The sequence below is a fragment of the Diabrotica undecimpunctata genome, chromosome 4, assembly GCF_040954645.1.
Source record: "Diabrotica undecimpunctata isolate CICGRU chromosome 4, icDiaUnde3, whole genome shotgun sequence".
NCBI lineage: Eukaryota > Metazoa > Arthropoda > Insecta > Coleoptera > Chrysomelidae > Diabrotica > Diabrotica undecimpunctata.
In genome coordinates this window covers 162,274,131-162,295,012 of record NC_092806.1, presented here as the reverse complement: position 1 = coordinate 162,295,012, position 20,882 = coordinate 162,274,131, and the positions used below count along the sequence as shown (strand labels likewise).

At 30.7% G+C, this 20,882-nt stretch overlaps 1 protein-coding gene and 1 long non-coding RNA gene across 2 annotated transcripts; one reads left to right on the top strand and one right to left on the bottom strand.

Moving 5' to 3' along the window:
* Window positions 1-3,442: 3,442 nt before the first annotated feature.
* LOC140438554 (uncharacterized) lies at window positions 3,443-5,330 on the bottom strand. The gene is made up of 2 exons (XR_011950561.1): window positions 3,707-5,330; window positions 3,443-3,650 (listed from the first exon to the last, which is right to left on the bottom strand). It is a non-coding gene; the product is annotated as an uncharacterized lncRNA (long non-coding RNA).
* A 3,241-nt stretch (window positions 5,331-8,571) lies between these two features.
* Window positions 8,572-17,299, top strand: LOC140440389 (transmembrane protein 120 homolog). Its single transcript, XM_072530858.1, has 8 exons — window positions 8,572-8,804; window positions 9,559-9,677; window positions 9,736-9,903; window positions 10,030-10,198; window positions 11,306-11,447; window positions 13,131-13,354; window positions 15,015-15,164; window positions 17,074-17,299. The coding sequence occupies exons 1-8, from the start codon at window positions 8,745-8,747 to the stop codon at window positions 17,107-17,109; spliced, it is 1,068 nt and encodes a 355-aa protein (XP_072386959.1). The 5' UTR covers window positions 8,572-8,744; the 3' UTR covers window positions 17,110-17,299.
* Window positions 17,300-20,882: the final 3,583 nt, after the last annotated feature.

The window sequence follows — 20,882 nt, the reverse complement described above, 5'->3', positions numbered from 1 at the left end:
ATCAGAGATTGTTTTTAGAATCAAACTGGCTGAAGTGAACATGCTGATCACGATTTGAAAAATCAATCAGTTGAATAGCATCACTATGAAAGTTATAATAAGAAAGTTTTATCAGCAGAATTATTATGTGCGACACATTCAAAAGCTATTCATATCTAAAATGCATGTAAAAGTGTCAAGATATTCAAACCATTCCAAAATATTACCAGTGGATCTAGCTGAAGATGTTATTTTATTTTTCGGAATCCATACTGGTTTATGAATTAATAAGTTTATTGTTAAGAAGAAAACAGATAAAAGAGGACATTAAAAAACATCAAGATGACCGTATAGAACAAGTGATAGAGAAAAACCGAAGTCTCAAATGCACCAAACCGAAGCTAGGAAAGAAAAACATAATAACCATTAAAAATGAACAAGGACAACTAGAAAAAGTAAATCTATATAGCAAACTCAAAAGTTTGAAAAGTTCTACGCCGATCTGTGTCGTTCCAGAAACGATCCCCCTAACTCCTCAAAGCAGAACTTGAAAAGGCAGATAACAAATTTCAACACAGAAGTAATGCCCGAAATAAGCCACGAAGAAATAGAAAGAGCAGTAAAAGGAATAAAGTTCCTGGAAGCGATGGAATCCTAGCAGAAATGCTGAGGTAAGGAGGAGAAGAAGCCATCACATATCTAAAAATACTATTTAATAAATAATGACTATTCGAAGGCAACATACCCGAACAATGGAATATTGCTAAAACAATACTAATACATAAAAAGGCAGACACCACAGACCTAAAAAATTATCGACCAATTTCACTTCTTTCTCAACTTTACAAAGATTATTACAAACAAGTTAACAATTAAATTTGACGGATATCAACCAGTAGAACAAGAGGATTTAGAAAAGGGAGGTACAGCACCTGTGACCATTTATATACTTTGAAAATCCTAATAGAAAAGACTAACGAATGCAATCTCCCATTATGTCTGGCTTTTATAGATTATGAAAAAGGGTATATAGGGGTAAGTATTATTCAACAATCGGATCGACTCTAGGTACAGAATATTAATACATAATATTTACGAACAAGCTGAAATGATAGTGACGTTGGGTAATGGAATCGAAACAAGGCCAGTAAAAATCAACCGAGGCCTAAGACAAGGAGACACAATATCTCCAAAATTATTTACAGCTGCCCTAGAAGATATCTTTAAGTCAATAGACTGGGAAAATAAGGGAATTCCTATTAAATGAAGATACTTAAACCATCTTAGATACGCAGATGATGTAGTACTAATAGCCGACACGTGGAATGCACTGAATACGATAATTGAGGAGCTATACACAGAATCCCTAAAAAAGGACTGAAAATGAATTTCAGCAAAACTAAACTAATGTCAAACAAAGATGACAAACCTATGATAAACATCCAAGGGACAGAGATAGAACACGTAGATGAATATACATATCTGGGTCAAAATGTCAAGGTAAGCAAGAAAATTAGACTACCGAAATAAGCAGACGTGTAAAAATGGGATGGGCGGCATTCGGAAGACTCTCATACGTACTTAAAAATAAAAATATACCTCAAAGACTGCGAACCAAAGTGTTTAATTCCTTTATCCTACCTGTACTTACATATGGAGCTCAAACCTGGACATTCACTAAAATAAACATGGAGAAGATCAAAAAAACTCAAAGAGCTATGGAACGACAGATGTTGGGTATCTCACTCAAAGACCATAAAACCAATGAAGACATTCGTAATAGAAAAGTAAAAGATGCTGTCGAATAGGCAGCTAAACTGAAATAAAAATGGGCTGGACATAACGAACGTCTTAAGGATGGCCGATGGAATAAAGAAATCGGGAATTGGCGGCCAGATGAAGCCAAACGACCACGAGGAAGACCGCAAATGCACTGTAGTGACGATATTAAAAGATCTGCAGGCCCAATATGGAAACGTTTTACAAACAAGAGAGATGAATGGCGAGAATTAGGAGAGGCAATCCGAATAGAGAGAAGGGCTTAAAAAAAATACTGGTTTATGGCAAACAGTTTATTAGTTTCAAAATATATAGATTAATATGATTTTTTTGAAATTCGTTCATAAACTTTTGACGAGTTATGCGACAAAATTATGGGTCGATAATTGTTGCCATTATCAATAGAGCCTTTATTCTTAAACAGAGATATTACCTTTGCAGTTTTAAAAACTTTAGTAAGTATTATCGATTGATTTATAAAAGTTGTTAAGGTTGGATAATTATCGTTTTAATAGTTTTAATAATTTTTGTGTTAAATCTATCAGGATATTTACTGTTACAATTTTTCATTTCTGAAATAGTTAAGTTAAGATCACTAAAGTTCACTGCCCAAAAACTAAAACGCGGAATATTTTTCTGTGGTATAGACATAGACTTCAAATGGTTTACAAGAGTTAGCTGAGAAACGTTAAATTCATATACTTACCTTACCAATAATAAGTTTCCACCTAACTTGTTGGGAGTTACCAGAATTGTTTATTAAAATATCATTTGCTTTAATTTACGCAAGTCTGTCAAAATGTCTATCTTATGCATATAATACGAACTACATATTGTGGAAAGTTATTGAAGTGTATAAGATGTAGGGAAAATCATATAAGTAACTAAGAAATGTACCAAAGGATACTGTCCCAAAAGGTTTACATTAAAAAGCTACCCAAATTCAGAGCACAAAATAAACAATAAACAAACCAGATATGTGTCTGATAAAGAAGAATTATATAATTCAATGCAAAAACAAGAAAATCAAAAGAATAGGATACAGTGATTTGTGACAAAACCACTAACTATTCGCTATCGAAAACCACTGAGAATCTTAAATCTCTCATGCATAGCCATTTAATAAGAAAAGCAAATTGTAGTTGGGCCAGAAGTACCTAATCAACAAAAAGCTGAACATTTTGCAGAACATCTAGAAAGCATAATTCTAGAGCACTACAATTACTGAAATTTTTAACAACAAACGATCCACGAGATATCTTAAAGGCGATAATTATTGTGATTGCTAATAAAATTAAAATTAATAAAAAATTAACTTCATTTTAGTTCAAGGAAATACTGAAACTCGACAACATTGCTAAGATGAATTGTAACTTGCCTAAATTTGGCGTAATTTACCCATTTGATAAGAAGTACTTTGGATTCAGCCGACTCTACACAACCATAAATATGCATTTTAAAAATTCTTTAGTATATTTATCAACAGTTTTAGATGATATTGTATAATTCAATATTTAAAGCCTGCAATCTGCTACCACTTAAAATCATTAGTTCAGCCAAATATATGCAACTCACATTTCCTCAAATGTGATATTCCTTAAACTTCAGAAAACTATTGCCCAAGCAATAAACTAAGATTAAAAAAATTAGTCAAAATAAAAGGATTTATAAGTAAAACGTATAATGAAACATAACTAAAGAACTTATTTATTTCAATAAATATTTATCTATTACTGAACTCCCTGGAACATCTTAATGGTATACAATCACTAAATTATTGTTCTTTGAATTTGCCGTTGTAATAAGGAATATAATCGACGATAACCCTCCAGTCAGTGGCATAACATAGTGTAACACCTGCTACGGCTCCAAAGGCTGCTGCAGACCCGATCCTTAAAAAAAGGTTATGGTTATATAACTAAATGTAAATAACGATAATACAGCTTACCATTGTTGTGCTATTTCTATGTGTTTCTTTCCAATAGGGCTTGGAGTAGTGGCTAATTTTGTGACTGCTCGAACCCCAGACATTGTTTCAATAAAATGGTTTTCTAGCTAATTTTAAAAGCACTGAATTAAGCAGTGACCTCCCAATCAATCCAAAATTGAGTGACAGTGACAGTGACAGTAGTGGAGGAGTGACAGTAATAGAAAAATGACATATGACAAATTGTCAACGTTGTCAGATTTTAAACCTTTAAATCAACCAAAGACAAAGTAATGGAAAAAGATTTGAATAAAAAATTAAAACAATAGAAAACGTTAACTGTTTATGAGAGAAACTAAATGAGATAAGTTATTCAGTTTGGCAAAATGTGGAAACGAGCAGCAAACATCAGGATATTGACAAAACTAGACCTAAAAGTTATCCAATAAAGTTAAATAAAAATAATGAATATTTTGTGAGAAACAGAAAATTTGTTCGTAAGACACTAATTTACTAAGTTTAAGATTATTAATAATAAATACAACACTTCGAAGTATAAATAATTGAAAAATAACACAGTTTTGATTTTTTTTTTAGAATGTAGGTACTTTATTTTTTTAAAGAGGAGAGATGTGAGTTGCCTAACTGTATTCGATAGTGTTTTTGTTCTAGTTTTTTTTAGTTCCCAAAAACGTGGAATCAAGGGAAATATCAAGTATAGAGGAATTCGAAATAAAAAAAACCAAAAAATAATAAAACTCCAGGACACGACGGTATAATTGCGAGTTTTTGAAAACAAACAAGACAGACGACAGTAACAATCCCAATACTAACAGAGCTGTTTAATAGAAGTCTCTAGAAAGAATAAATAGAAGAGGCTATCGAGTACAATAAGCCAGCATATCTATGTTTTATAGACCTGGCCAAGACTTTCGATCGCATCCGTAATCGTAATGTAAGTCGATAAAAACTGCAATGATATTAGGGCCACCTTATTCAGTGAAAGAACTGACATGAAATTTTCTTCGATCTCAAACAACTTGATTGTGGACCTTACACAACTAACGAAGATGGAGACAGATTAAAATCCTGTGAAATAAAGATAATATTGAAAAATAAAAAATTAACACATTTTCATATAAGACTTCTTATCGAGATGAAGCGTTCAAATCTGTGATGACATTAAAAACAAGGCAACAAAATTCTAGTAATTCTGATATTACACCAAAGAGCCTATATTCTCAGAAGCTGAAAATTGCTCAACCAAAGCAACAGGATATTCTTAACCTGATACATAAAATTATCATATTTAATCAAAGTATTATAAAGGATTGTTTTCCAATCTTTAAGACTGATGTTCAAGAATAGAATTACGGCCAGATTTTTATATACGGTTGATTCATTTTTTTCGCGATTTCTTAATGTTTCTACTTGTTTATTTAACTAATAATGTTCAATAAGTACCTACAAATTATGACCAAAATGTGACAGTTTTTATTAGCTAGTTATAATTGTACCTTGTATTAGTAAAAATAATAGCTCATTTTTGAATTGCCTTTAACAAGATATTAGTACCTACCCATCTATGTAACTTGAGAATAACTAGTTTTAATTTAAAATACAGTCTTTTATTGTGTTTCCGAAACTCATACTTATTTAGTTTTATAATTAACTTTTGTTATTTTTATAGCCTCACATTGTCATCTTTTTTTTGTAATAATTGTACTAAAATCTACATAAATTAATGACAAAAACATTGATTAAAATGTTTGTTTTTTTTGCTATGTGTCCTTTTATTTTAAATACTTATAATGACATTAAAAATATTTTTTATACAAAAGAGACACATAATATGCTAATATCACTTTCAGGAAAATACTTACGTTGTATCTGAATACAATATCAAATACAGTTTAAATTTACCTTTCTAACAATATTTAACTTGCATATAAATGATATAAAATAAAAGAGAAATGAACCAAAAATAAAAACTCAAAACTTTGCATAGCTCCCCTGTCAAAACTGTGATTTTGTTTGTTTGTGGCTCTTTTGTATTGGAGTAGCGATATATGGAATATTGATTTTAAAGTCTGACAATTTCGTGATCCTTCTTGAATATGTTTTTCTAGGTACCTACCAGGAAGGAATAAATAATTCTGTATTCTTGATAAGAAGTTTAAATGGAGATAATAGAAATAGATTCTTACAAGCAGATTCTGATTATAAAGTAAAGCCATTTTTAAGAAGTCCACTAAACAATCCAATTTCTATAATGAATTTCATATTAGAACCAGATATGCAACATTATATGTATGGAAGACAAGGTTTAGGTACTATTTGATCCACAGGAAGTGGCTGTAAGGTTGAAAAGATTCAACCGTTCTAATCTACAGTAACATTATACGAGTATAACCTAGCGAGAGGTCAAAATTAAGAAAATTTTGAAGATGAATTGCTAAACGAAGACATTACTAAACTTTTTGAAGTTAAAGATGTTTGAGCGAACTAAGGAAAAACCTGATAAGAATCATTAAACATGTATTACTTTTTTATTCGTTATTAAATTTGTCTTTACATAATTTAATTTATTACTGTCACCAGAAATTGTATAATCAAAAAAGGTATTAAAACATTATTGTGATTTCTTTGACAATTAATTAAATATTGATGTGTTCCGCAATAAATTTTACGTTTATCTTACAGATAAGTAACCGCAACATAATTTGACGTGAAAAGACGGGTACATTTTATTTTATAAATAATAAAATAATAAAAATGATATATGTATAAGAATAAAATAATATAATAATAAGAATAAAAATGTAATTTTTAATATTGTTGAAAATTTTGTTTATCCTAAAAAATTGGCTGCGAATTTGGTGATCGGTAAAAAATATAATACATAACTCAAGCTTTCCCAACAAATAAATTGCCAAACTAGAATAACGCTGGTTTTATACGTAGGTGTATTTCATATAACGACGACGAAGATTTTACGCAAAAAGTTCAGCGACTCTCCAAAAGTGATTTATTTATTATGCAAGTTGTACAACAAGATTAAAATATTATTCTCTTGTTATCCTAGCCTTAAATAGGAGAAAGACCGAAAAAAATAAGCGCTGTGATTGTAGATTCGATTGATTGGATCCCCCGTTGCATGATGACAGGCAAATTTACTAGTATATTATAAATTATAATAATACAAACATGAAACAAAATTACTTACATATCTTTTGATGATTTGCTCCCTAAATTGCCACTAGATATCGTAAATTCTGTTCTACCAAAGTTTAGAAAAACTTGAAATTTTCTGACTTACCTGAAACAAAAACAAACTCCTTAATAAATTATAACAAAAGATATAGTATTGTCATGTATATGAAGATAAACTTAACTCACCTGATTATTAATATTTTATTCTCTTTCTGAACCATTTCCTTCTCGATTGGAACCAATTTTTCCCGTCACACCGAATATTATATATTACCGATGGCGACCACTTACATTATATGACTTTCAACCAATATTACGACGTTACTGAACATCATATTTATCGGAAGAGTCACTGAAAAAAAGAATTAAAATTATTAAATCTTTTTGCTGTTTAAATATGGACGCTATCAATAGAAATCGCGAAGAAACTCACAAATACACAAAGAAATTAAAATAGCAGTATGCAGATTCAAACACAATCTTTCTATTTGTTGTTTTTATGAATGCATTTTGCATTTGAGAACAATTGGGTGATGTTATAAGTGAGCAAAAGCAGAAAATATAACTCAATATACCGAAATACAGAATGCTTGATTTGGGAATTATGTTAGAATGCCAAATTTACAAGGGTAAAACAGATATTTGAGTGTAATCCTTTAAGAAATTTACTTCCGTGTTCAAACGAAAAAAAAAATACCCAAAAAACACAAAATTGGATATTAAATAGTAATAAAGAAACCTAATAAAAAATATTATAAACTACGAATCCATAGATATTGAGTGACAAGTCGGCGTCTTTCTGTATTGTTTAAATTTTGCACTACAGTGTTTAAGCGTTACTACAATCATTGCTAAACTTATGTCTAATTTATACAAAATTGTACCCTTACCATATCACAGATTTTCCATTTCTTTTCGCTCACCACAAATCAGTTCATGTAAGTTATTATAAACTTCAAACGTTCTAAAAAAAAACAAGTAAACCCTTTTCTTGCACAAACAATTTTTTGTCTCTAAATTTTCAAACAACTGCATATGCGCAGAATGTCACAGCTTGCCTTTCGTTTTGAGTTTTGAATCTAGCGGTTGCCAAAAGTGAGGTACGGTAAAAACAGTGTAATTTGGGGAAAAATAAAATTCATCTTTTACTTTTAATTTAATTGTCTTAGCCTAAACCAACAATTTTCTGTTTTATCGGAGTTATGGCTTATGTACTAAATATATATATATAATTATAAATATTCGTGTCAAGAAGGTTATAGGTAGATGCCTTTTTGGACAGGAAAACAACTGTCGTAATTAATGACACAATTATATTTCTCATTGCAGTGATAAGAAAAATACCTAAAAAAAATTAAAATATATTTGAATAATATTCAAAATTCAAAAGTGTATCAAAATGCACAAAATTATAGATAGAAAAGATTTCATTATCGGCATTGTAGGATTACTGGTTGCCTATATACGGTACTATAACAACCAACATCATTTATCTTTTAAATAAGCTTTAACGAGAGCTAAAATTTGGTATTTTAAGCTTGTTTTTAAAATATATGAGATACTTTTAGACGTATTATACTAAATACTGTAAAATGTTTTTTAACATATAGCAACCCCGCCCAATGACTGGCAACGTTTCGTCAATGTCATTACTCATTTATTAACCCATAATTACTGTCAGTGTCAATGAAACCATTAATGTAAAGAAACGTATAGTTGAAGGGTAAAAGTTGAAATATTGGAACACAAATTTTAAACTTTTTCTGAATTTACACAGTGTTAGATGCGTATTATTATAGCATTTAATAGCAAAAATATTTGGTAGACTAAAGTAATTTATTGTACAATGCTAGATCAAGTTGTTGAAGAGTGGGACGAACTTGCAGCAGATTTTAAACAGCTAGAGGTTAGTAACAGGTTAAATTCATTTTTATGCAGTGTTATCAACGAGACTTTTAAAATATTGGTACTAATTAGTAATTACACATATATACTAAGTGTTGTTATTCAATAGTGTTTCAAAGTTAATATACTTATTACTCGACATTGAAAATGGAGTTTGAGCTGAAGTTTTGTGCCGGATTTCCTTATTTGTTTTAAAATCAGTGATCTGTACATTTTAGCATTAATTAAATTAATTTTTACTGCACAATGAAAGAATGGAAAGCCTTTAATCAGTATCGAGTGAATTATTTGTTTGCAAGGTTAATTTTTGACATATATGTACAAGAAACAACTAAAATAACACTAGAGGAAAACAGATTAACAGATAAATTACTGAGTTAGAAGGTAGTTTTAAAAGAAATATGAGTATTCTACAAAAGGAAAATTTTCAACCAATATATTTTTATAGTATTGTGCTATGGACCTCAAAAACTGATTCAATGAGATACTGAAGACTGAGCTGATTATGAGTTTGTAAAAATAAATACATGAAATAATGTAAGAAAAAACGAAGATGGATAAAAAGTTCTGGAATAATCACAAATCATGTACAAATTGGCTAGACAATCTTAAAAAATTTCCAAAATAGTGTAAAAGAAATATTTCAGAAGACATATGTGTTAAAACAGTCAAAAATGAAGATTGTGAAGATATTTTTACTGTAATATGAATTTTGTTAAAGTAAAACAAATGTTTATACATTTTCTCACTTTTAGGTAGATAACAAAGCATATCTTCAACAATTGAATGAATTAACAAGTATTCAAAAAAAATGTCTTAACCACATTGCACATCAAAGATACAGGATTGGAGTTCTTACCAAATCTCTCAGAGAGTGAGTATTTGCATTATTTTATTGCTAAATTATTGATGATCTTTGTTGTTTGTTTCAGTTTAAAAAAGACAGAGGATGTGGCTAAAATTGCCGAATTGAAATCTAATATAATGAAAAGAAAAGCACAACTCTATGACATTGAACAAACTTTACCAAAACAAAATGGAACTTATTTAAAAATTATTTTAGGCAATGTTAATGTTTCTATACTAGATAGGGATGAAAAGTAAGTAACAAATATTAGTAATTATACTTTTTTTAAGACTAAATACACTAAAAATGTCAAAGAGGACCATAACAGTGCAGTTTTTTATGGTAATATCTATTTGTATGAATACTATTTTCATTTTAGGTTTAAATATAAAGATGAATATGAAAAGTTCAAGTTAATTTTGAGTATAATTGGAATAGTAATGGCAGCACTGAATTTTATCGTCAGATTTCGACCTTTAGAACTAAGTTACATATTTTTGTTAGTTTGGTATTACTGCACACTCACGATTAGAGAAAGTATACTTAAGGTAAGATATAATATTATATTAAACACTCCAAATTGGCTGCGACATTACTGTACACATTTTCTATGTGTTTTGATAATAAAGAACCAATTTGCTTATGTTTTTCGTATATAATTTTATTCGAGCACTTTCTGTGAAGATATTATATTCTCGTTTATAAACATTAATCATAATATTCTCTTCTAATATCGAATCCATGTCTCTCACCCACAATAAAACACAATATTTAGGTTATATTTTTAATTTCGTGATAACCTACAAAATAATAACAGACTACAATAAACATAATTTAACTTCCAGATAACTTTTTATTCGGTACTTTATTTGGCAAATAAATATTTTACATTATCCATCAGATAAGTTTATTCATATCAGTTGGTAGTTGTCAAATTTCTTTCCTAGGTGGCGCTTGGTGTTTAAATCTAAAGTAACATAAAGCTTTAAATTATTTTGTTTATTAAATATTATTAAAATTACAGCAACCAATATTTTTGGCAATGTTATAAAACTAATCATATTATTATATTATGTAATTAATATTATTAAATAAATGTATTGTTTCAAAAACAAAATATTAGATTTCTTTCCTAGGTGGCGTAGTTACCCTGCCGGACAAACAGCATGATTTGTCCTAGCCTTTTATATAGATAGATTAGTTTTTTTTATGTTAGCCTTGGTTTAGAACCTTTAGCCACATAATTACATACAAATATTAGTATTCATTCATTCAGGATTGTAGATAGATTAGTTCAAAAACAAAAAATATGATATTGTCAATACATTTTTTGTGTCCATACTTTTTTACAACTGTAAAAAAGACGAAAGTCGTATTTTTCCCAAAATTCTGTTATTTATCTTGAAAACTATCGAAAGAAAAGATTCAATTTTATTTATTGTTTCATTAGTTTTTCCTTATAATCAATCTTTTTCGAGTTCACTGACTAAATCTTAATTAAAATGTGGTTTTTCCATGTATGGTTGAGACACACATTGATAAAAACCTTAACAAGATTATTCACTCATTACAATCATAGTTATAAATGATATCCAGCAATAAAACTCAAGTCCTTGGTCTAAATTCACTAATTTCTCATGATGTACGTATTATAGGTTAATGGTTCTCGAATAAAAGGTTGGTGGAGGTTACATCACTTTTTATCAACAGTAGCTGCTGGAATACTGCTCATCTGGCCAGACAATGACACTTGGTCCCTATTCCGGAATCAATTCATGGTTTTCAATATCTATATAAGTAAGTACACAATTATTTATTGCTAATGGCATGAAAACCTTGTTTTTGTTTATATAATTTGTTGTTGTTTGAATTTTATTGGGAAATACTTTTAATTTGTCAGTGTTTTTGAAGGTAGGAGCTTCGCTATAAAGTTTTTCTTATAAAACTGATTGGAACAGATGGTTTTGTAAGAACTTCTTTATTAAAAAATAAACAGATGAATTACTCAGAATGCCACCACATTCCACTTACTTCCATAATGTCCATTTAGAGTTTTCACGTTTTTCGGGGAGCCCCAAGGTTTCTTCCAGCTTTATTTAACTGACAATATTGCTCAGATGTATGGAAGTAAAATAACAGTGCTGGTTTCCTGGTTCCTGAAAGTTGCGATTAAACTTAGCTTTGTTATATTACTCAGATATGGTTTACTTTGAGTTGTTAACATATCATAATTGTGTGATCTACAAACTTAATTTGTACTCAGATGCATGTGTTTCAAATCTACCATTTAGTTAGTAAAACTAATCTTTACTTTATAAAGAAATTAGAATGTTAGTATTTGCTTGTAAAATTATCAGGATTACCCTGTAAGAACATATAATGAGGCTACTGTGCAACCACGTAGTAAAAAACGCGGAATATCGATTAAAAAACAATTGCAAAGTTGTTCTGATTAATTTTCTTTGATTGTAAATTTTAATCCTATCGCAAATATTGCGAAAGTTTGACCTTACACCTTTTTTCCTCCGTGAAGAAATTTAACATGCACCTTAATGAGTTAGCACAGTCTGTGGTGTGATTTTCATTATCAAAAAAACTGAACATATATTTAGTGTTGATATAATTACTATTAATTAATTTATTTTAAATTTTTTATTTTTAATATCGACTTGAAGCACTTTCGAAATCAATATTTCGGAATATTGAATGCTACGGGGGTAACAGGATATTTTTGTGGGTTAGTAGTAAAAAGTTACTTTTTTATTAAGAAATGTATTTATTTTACAATTTTATACTGTAACAATCGTTTCTGTATATGTGATGATGCTTTCACATCTGCATTGGACTCAAAACACTTTTCCTTCTCAATTTATGTACATTTAGGAATATATGAAAGTGGCATGAACCTGAATCTGGCAAATATGAACACTGTTATTAGAAGTTCATACTTCGAATTCCTTAAAATTTCCCTAAAACTCAAAATTCAGGATTTTTAGTTCCAGTTTAAATGAAATTAAAACATTTAAAGTGAGAAGTAACAGTGATCTTTGCGTAAGATTTTATCAGATGCTTTAAATCAAAAATATTTTTAAAAACACGTTTGTAAAGCGGACTAAAAACTATAAAATAATATTTTATTGATTCATAGGGATGTATTATAATGATCGTTCTCAAACATTTGTCATATTAAATTTAAATAGCTATGAAAAAATATTTGTATAATTCAAAACAAACATGCAGCTTATACAATGGAAAATAGTAAAAATTATAGACAGATTATCACTGAGAATATTCATACAATAATAGTTGCTATCATTTAGAATACAATGGAATTGTTGGTGATGATTCATGAATCGATTCGTAGTGATTTACATTCTCTCTCACAGATGTTTTATCTCTATGGATCTATAAGAAATTATTTTATACATTTTAAAGAACAGTACATAAAAAGATGTGGTATTGTCATTTTTCCATTTTAAGGTCTGGTTCAATACCTTCAGTTCCGCTACCAAAGAGGCGTCCTCTACCGACTCAAAGCCTTGGGTGAGAGGCACAACATGGACATTACGATAGAAGGTTTCCATTCGTGGATGTGGAGGGGACTGAGCTTTCTGTTACCATTTTTATTCATAGGTTATTGTTTCCAGTTTTACAACGCTTACACCTTGTACGTTTTGAGTTACAGTATGGTCACTACATGGCATGTGAGTATATTTTTAATGTTTCCAATTTGTCTTTATTTTAACTACAACTGGAGCAGCTGGCAACACCGCGCGGCGTATCACAGTAAACTATACATCATTTTAATTTTTGGTTCGTGGTCATCGGTAATTAAAACTTATAATGGGTTGTATGTTGCGTTTGGAGTATTTCGACTAACAAATTGTTCAAATTAAATGTCTTCACCAAATCTAAATGCTGATACACTATTTGGATGTGGATTTTTGAGCTGTAATCGACCGAGAAGATTCTGCTGTAATGCCACAGTGACTATGCCAGATCAAACAAGGAAGTTGTAGATGGTACGAAAAACTCTTAAAAGTATCATAATACTCCTTATATCATGTTATAATTGAACCTATTACTTATGACTCACCCTGTACACTTGGAAAATAAAAAAGAAATCACGAACTAATCTAGGTAGTTCGCTATTTGAATGTTTATTTTCGAGTGGAAATCAGTTAGACTACGGTATAATCAACTCAGAACATTCTACTCCTAGTTTCTGAGCAAAATGAGCGCTTGGTGCTTTACGAGATGAGGCGGTGACTACACTAGATCAATCACACGAATTCTGGAAGACACAACAATCTCTTAAAAGGCTCCAGTATCTCTTAAAGCCTGATGCAATTGAACCCATTATTTATGAGTCACCCTGTACACTTGAAAAAAAAACAGAAATCATTGCAAACTTATCAAAGTACTTCGCTAGTTGAATGTTTATTTTCGAGTGGAAATCAGTTAGACTACGTTATAATCAACTCCGAACCTTCTGCTCCTAGTTTCTGAGCAAAATGAGCACTTGGTGCTTTAGAGGTAAGGCGGTGATTACACTAGATCAACCACCTCACGAATTCTAGATGACATAACAATCTTTTAAAAGGGTCCAATATCTTAAAGTATGGTACAATTGAGCCCATTACTTATGACTCATCCTGTACGCTTGGAACAATGAAAGATTAGAAACTGTCACGAACTCATCATGGTACTTCGCTATTTAAATGTTTATTTTCGAGTGGAAGTTAGTTAAACTACGTTATTAACAATTCAGAAGCTTCTGCTTTTAGTTTCTGAGCAAAATTGACAAATAATGCTTTAGAGATGAGGCGGTGACTACACCAGGTAAACCAGACGAATTTTGGATGATATAACAACCTTTTAAAATGCTCCAATGTCTCTTAAATCATGTCACAATGCCATCCATTAGTTTTGACTCATCCTGTACACTTGGAAAATGAAAAATTAGAAATTATCACATACTGATCCAAGTATTTCGCTATTTGAATGTAGATTTTAGAGAATGTAGAGTTAAAGTCACTTAGACTGCGTTATAATCAACTCAGAACTTTCTGCCCCTAGTTTCCTAGAACAAAAGATTTAATCCATTTATTTACGATTCATTCTGCTCACTTAGAAAATCAAAAACGAAAAATTATCGCAATTTTAAGGCGAGCAAATCATTAACTTACTATAAATCTTAAAATAGTTTCATTTTTATATATTATGTAACTAAGGCGTTTTTTGTTCACTTTTTACATTTTTTTTTGTTACTATTTTCTTTAACGCCATATATATTCCTCATTCAGAGTTTTAATAAATTCTGTTTGGTTTCAATTTTATTAATGGTGACATTGATTTTTTTAGGTACCTGTATTAAGTTTAATGTTTTTAATCCTTTTTGTTGGCAACACTGTAACAACGATTTCGGTGATACCTTCAAAATTTCACGAAAGGGTGAAACTACAGTATCGCGTGATGAGTCAGAGATTAAGCTCCCAATTATTGAACAGAGAGGTAAGTAACACGTAAATATATATTTTTTTCAATTTTGACACCCATTTGTTTTGTCTCCAACCATAGAGGACGTCTATTTCGTGAATATGTTCACGCCAAAGTAGTTCAAATAGTGCCAAATATATTATATTTTATAATTGCCAAGTTAACACGGACAATAGATTTTTTTAGATTTCTACAGATAGTGCCAGAGTTATTTCTTTTTTTTTAACAAATTAATTTGAGTTTAATATTTATTTATTTTATAATAAAATAACGAGATTATCTTCAAATATATATCTATAAGAATATTAAATCTTCAAAATTTGTATATTGGTATAAAAACATTTAATTTAAAATTGCAGTGGAGACATCAATTTTAGTGTTAGCTTCAAGTACCAAAAGAAGGCACTGAGGATGATCTGAGCTAGATCGGAAAACTTTATGCATCTATAAATTTTGGACGACACTTTTAACAAGTTTTAAATTAAACGTTTTTATACAAATATACAAGTTTTGAAGATTTTTACTTCTTTATAAGTTTATTAAGTAATGTATTTAACTGTTATGAATACAATTTTAAACAGCTTGTTTATATTATAATAAAATATTCAAATTTATTGTTATACTTACCGGTGGCGCCACCTTTTAGCAGATATATAAAGTTTTGTTATACTCTGTTACTGCATTTTGACAGGTATACAATATTAGAAGAGATTTTAACTTATTAAACTTTCAGAAGTGAAATTTTATTTGAAATTTGTAGAAAATGAGTAGTAGTTATAAATTTACCAAATGGTATTGAAAACTTACAGTTTTCTTATTCTGACCTCTTTTTAACCTTATTTTCTGATCATTCGTTTCATGGATTCATTTTGTTACTGCTTAATTTCATTTATTCGGTCTGTTCTGATTCGTCCCGATGTTAGTTTGAAAATAATTTTAATATATATACACTATGGTGCAAAATTAACCGGACACTCAAATTTTTCAACACAGAAAAAACAATAAACAATTCAAAAAATTTGAAAATGTTCTTACATTGAAAAATGTGAGGTAAAACACTTCACATTTGTATTTAGGTATATATCTAAATACAAATGTGAAGTATTTTACTTCTGTATAAGTTTTTTAAAACATTATATATAATTTCGTCAAAGTGTCTTTCTATTTTAAAAACTCCTATACTTTATACAAAAAAAAATATGGCAACACTGTGACGAACAAACATATAATTCGATGCCAAGGTTATGTTCATGTTCATTGCCCTAAAATTCAATTTAGCCTAATGTTTAGCTTTTAAAGCATCCTTATAATCTTCCATGCGAAAGTGTATACTACAAACTATTTTATTAACGCTTTTGAATTTTTACATTTTTTGGAAATGTAAAAAGCATTAAATTCCTTCCATTCTCTTTGGACTTTTTTGAATTATTTTTGCAAATTGGTATACTGCCAATATTTCCACCAGTCATCTGAATCAATAAAAAAATTTGAACTAATTTATGTTATCACATTTGCCTGCATTAACCCCAATGTTACCTTTACTATATAATACATCAGAAATAAAATCCAGTAAGTAGGTACTTAACACAAAATGTAACTTAACTCTTGTATAAGAGTAAGGTTATATACTAAAAAACACTCAATGATATCTATAGACACATTATATCTCAAGATATAAACATAAACTAAAACACTAACGATATTTAACTACAAAATATATTCTCCAGACCACTTATCCTATTCTGTTCAATAGTTTTTCAAGCAATTCGTAAAATTGACCCCCTGGGTGACATCACGCTGACATATTTCATTATGTCAATGTCAGAGTTACCATGCAATCTGTCTTTTATTAACCTTGGGGCGAATTATAAAACACTTCATGTTGACGCACGCGCAAATTGTAAAGTTTTTTTTTATCTTGTAGCAGACTGATGACACAGATAGTAACAAACAGGATTAGGAATAAAGTAAAAGACACACTAGAATCTACTAGAACTACTTCAAATGTGATTAGATCTATTTTATATATATATATTTGTTATTTTTTTTAACATTATTTTTTGAGTAAATGTCTCGAATTGTATTTAAAAGGAATATTTGTGGAATATCTAAATGTGTAAAAGTATGCAATAAATTATTTATAAAAACTATGATTGTTATCTTTTATTTTTCTAAAAAATTCAAGGGGAAACATCCTGCGACCACAAAACGGTACACCATCAATGCTGCTGTTGATCATGAAATACCTAAAGAGACAAAATGGTTTGTATGTTCAGCCCCTAAAACAATTTTCTCACTATATCGTCGTCCATATATTATATTTTAGACTCTTTAGGACATCCCGTGTATAGTTCAAAAGCTTTTCTAAGTAATAATTCGATTTAAAATAATAACTAACGTCAAAGTTCTTGTTCTACAATTTATTTATATTAAATAAAGTGTAGAAAAGACCCAGTAGAATCACTAGTTCTTTGATTTATATATCCTTTTATTTATTTGTACAATTGATTTACTTAATTCTAAAATACAGACTGATTTTTGCATAACAGAATCCGGTTTTAATACGGATTTAGTAATATTCGAGATAATTCAGGTAAACAATCAGTCTCCCTTAATCTAGAAGCCGTTACAGATCCGATTTCTTCGCAATACTCAACAAATGGTTAAATTTTTTCTATTTGAGAAAATATCTATGTGATTTATTGTATAATCAAAGACATTGCGGTGTACCAAGTGATTTTTGTTTTGTCAATTTTTGAGTTGTTTTTGTTGGGAGCCATATAATTTCATATGGTCAGCGTTGGTTCATTAGAAAGCTCCATTATACCTTAGCATCATTGATAACTATATTTATTTGAGGTTCCTTTTCACAAAAGATTTTAAATTAATAGTGGTGCGATGTTGTGGTCCATACTCACTCTCTTTTAATGCGTGTTATTCTAGTGTTGTGAATTAGTAAAGTATATTGACAGTTGGCAACACTATGTCCCTCTCCATAATAGTCAGAATATCAGACACACACTTGATACTTACTGGTGAATATACTTGTAATAAGCGTTTAAAAACTATTGAATATTTTAATAATCCTGCACACTAATTGGGACACTATGTGTTTTATATTGTGTGTAGGATTATATATAACAATAGACAAAAGGGCAACCAGTAGTATCTCAGATATGAGAACACGACGAGGAGGAGGCTGTGGATCAGACCATCTTTTACTGCAAACCAAATTTAGTTGCAGAGTTAACGAAGAAAGGAACGAAAGACAATCAAGAACAAACAAACTGGACCTGGAAAAACTGAAGATTCAGGAATGTAAAGAGAAGTTCGAAGAAGAAGTCGCAAATGAGTTAAGGACACTAGAACTGCACTCCATAGAGGGCAAATGGAATAATATCAAAACCGCAGTACTGACCAATAGTAGTAGTAGCTGAATACCAGCAGAATTGTATAAGGTATGTGGCGACCACCTAGCAAGTCACATCCACTCGCTCATCAAAGACATATGACAAGAAGAAAAAATACCCAACGACTGGAAGAAAGATATGGTATGCCCGATCTATAAAAAAGGAGACAAACTCTAGTGCAAAAACTACCGTGGAATTTCTCTACTATGTACTACAGTCCTTACGTATATTATAAACCAGCCTCTTCAACCACTAGCAGAAAATATTATTGGAGAGTGTCAGACGAGCTTCCGATGGGGAAGATCGACACTGGATCAAATATTTACAGTCAAACAGATCTTGAGTAAATCATGGGAACATGACATTGATGTTCACCACGTATTTGTAGTCTTCAAACAGGCATACGACTCAGTCAAAAGGAATAATCTCTACAATATATTGGCTGAATTGGCAATGCCAAACGAGCTAATTAGACTCATTAAAGCCACAATGGATGAAACTCAGGCATGCGTACGAATACAAAACCACCGGACAGACTTTTTCAAAATTTCGGACCCAATCTTGTTTACCTGGCACCTGGAGTATGCGGTTAGGCAAATGCAAACTGGACGAGGAAACCTACTGACCGACCGAAAGGTTCAACTGGCCACTTATGCCGATGATATTAATATTATGAGTAGAACATTAACAGCTACAGATTTTAAGAAGTCAGAAGATGGAGGGAAGTTGCCAGGAATCGACAGGAGTGGCGACTTCTTTGTGAGCAGGCCAATATCCACAACGGATTGTCGAGCCACTTATGATGATGATGATGATGAGAACAGGAGCACAGGAAACATACGCAGAGTTAACAACGCAAACGAAAAGGCTAGGTCTAGAAATTAACACAGAAAAAACAAAAATAATGATACAGACGAGAAGAACTAGAGTCCCACTAAACATAATACATGAAGATGACATTGAAACGGTTAGAAAGTTTACATATCTGGGAGTAGAAATATATGCTGACGGATCAGAAGATGGAGAAATACGGAAGAGACTAACGCAGGCAAACAGAGCTTATTTTGCCCTCTCCCATACATTTCGGTCTAAAAATGTCCACCGGAATACAAACAAAGATAAGATTCTATAAAATCTTAATTCGACCAATAGGCTATGGCAGTGAAGCATAGGTCCTGAAACAAACATCCAAAAGCAAACTTGACACATTCGAAAGGAAAGTACTGAGGAGAATACTAAAACGGAATCTTCAGAAGAAGATACAACAACGAGCTTTATCAACTTTGTAAGGAAGCATCACTGTCAGACTTCATTAGAATACAAAGATTGCGATGGGCCAGACGTGTGATAAGAATGGGAGAGGATAGAGCACTGAATGCTAGAATGCAGGAAAAGAAAGAGACCGGTTAGAAAGTCAAGAAAGCGCTGGGAAGACACAGTAAACAGCGACTCTAAAGCCCTTTTAGGAGTCCGTGTATGGAGAAGATCAGCCACAGAAAGCAATGGTGGAGGCAAACAACAAAAGAGATGAAGGCACAATTTGGGCTGTAGTGCCGTAGAAGAAGAAGAAGTGTCTCAATTGTTTTAGTTTTATAATCTGAGTGACCTCATAACATATGCCACCATAAATTAAATTAAATCTATAAAATAAATAAATCCATACATTTATATATAAAAAACAACACAACATTTATGTGAAATAACATAAAATTTTTACTTGTATCATCAACATCTCCTCAAAGAATTATGCCTACTCAAGGGCGATAAAGTATTATTCTCATAAACACTGTCTTGGCCACATTAAGCGTATAGTCTACTCACGACGGACTATATTCCTTTTAATGTTATGTAGGTATTCTTGCAATATACTCATAAAATTTAAATATAATTATTATTAATATACGCAAGCTACACGTTCCCGAAGAAACTGAACCTGTTTTCACTTTCAAAGTCCTTTTTGTGTGGGGATCATCCCATTCTGGGTTTGGCTTTACAGTTTCTGGTGTGACTTCGCTGTTTCCACTACTTCTCACCATTCTTCTCTATCTTTGATTACCCTTTCTATATTTCTAATTTCCATATTCCTCAAGTCTTCTTCCCTCCATCTCAGTTTAGGTCTGCCTCTAGTACTTTTACCTGGTCGTATCCATTCCGTTATAACTCTTTCTCTTCTCATTATGTGTACATACCATCTAATTCTTTGTGCTTTTATTGCTCTAACTATGTTCTCTTGACTAATCCATTCTTGTATTTCGTCATTCATCCATTGTCTTGCATCCTCTTCGTGTATTTGTGTGTCCCAGTATTTGATAATCTTCCTATC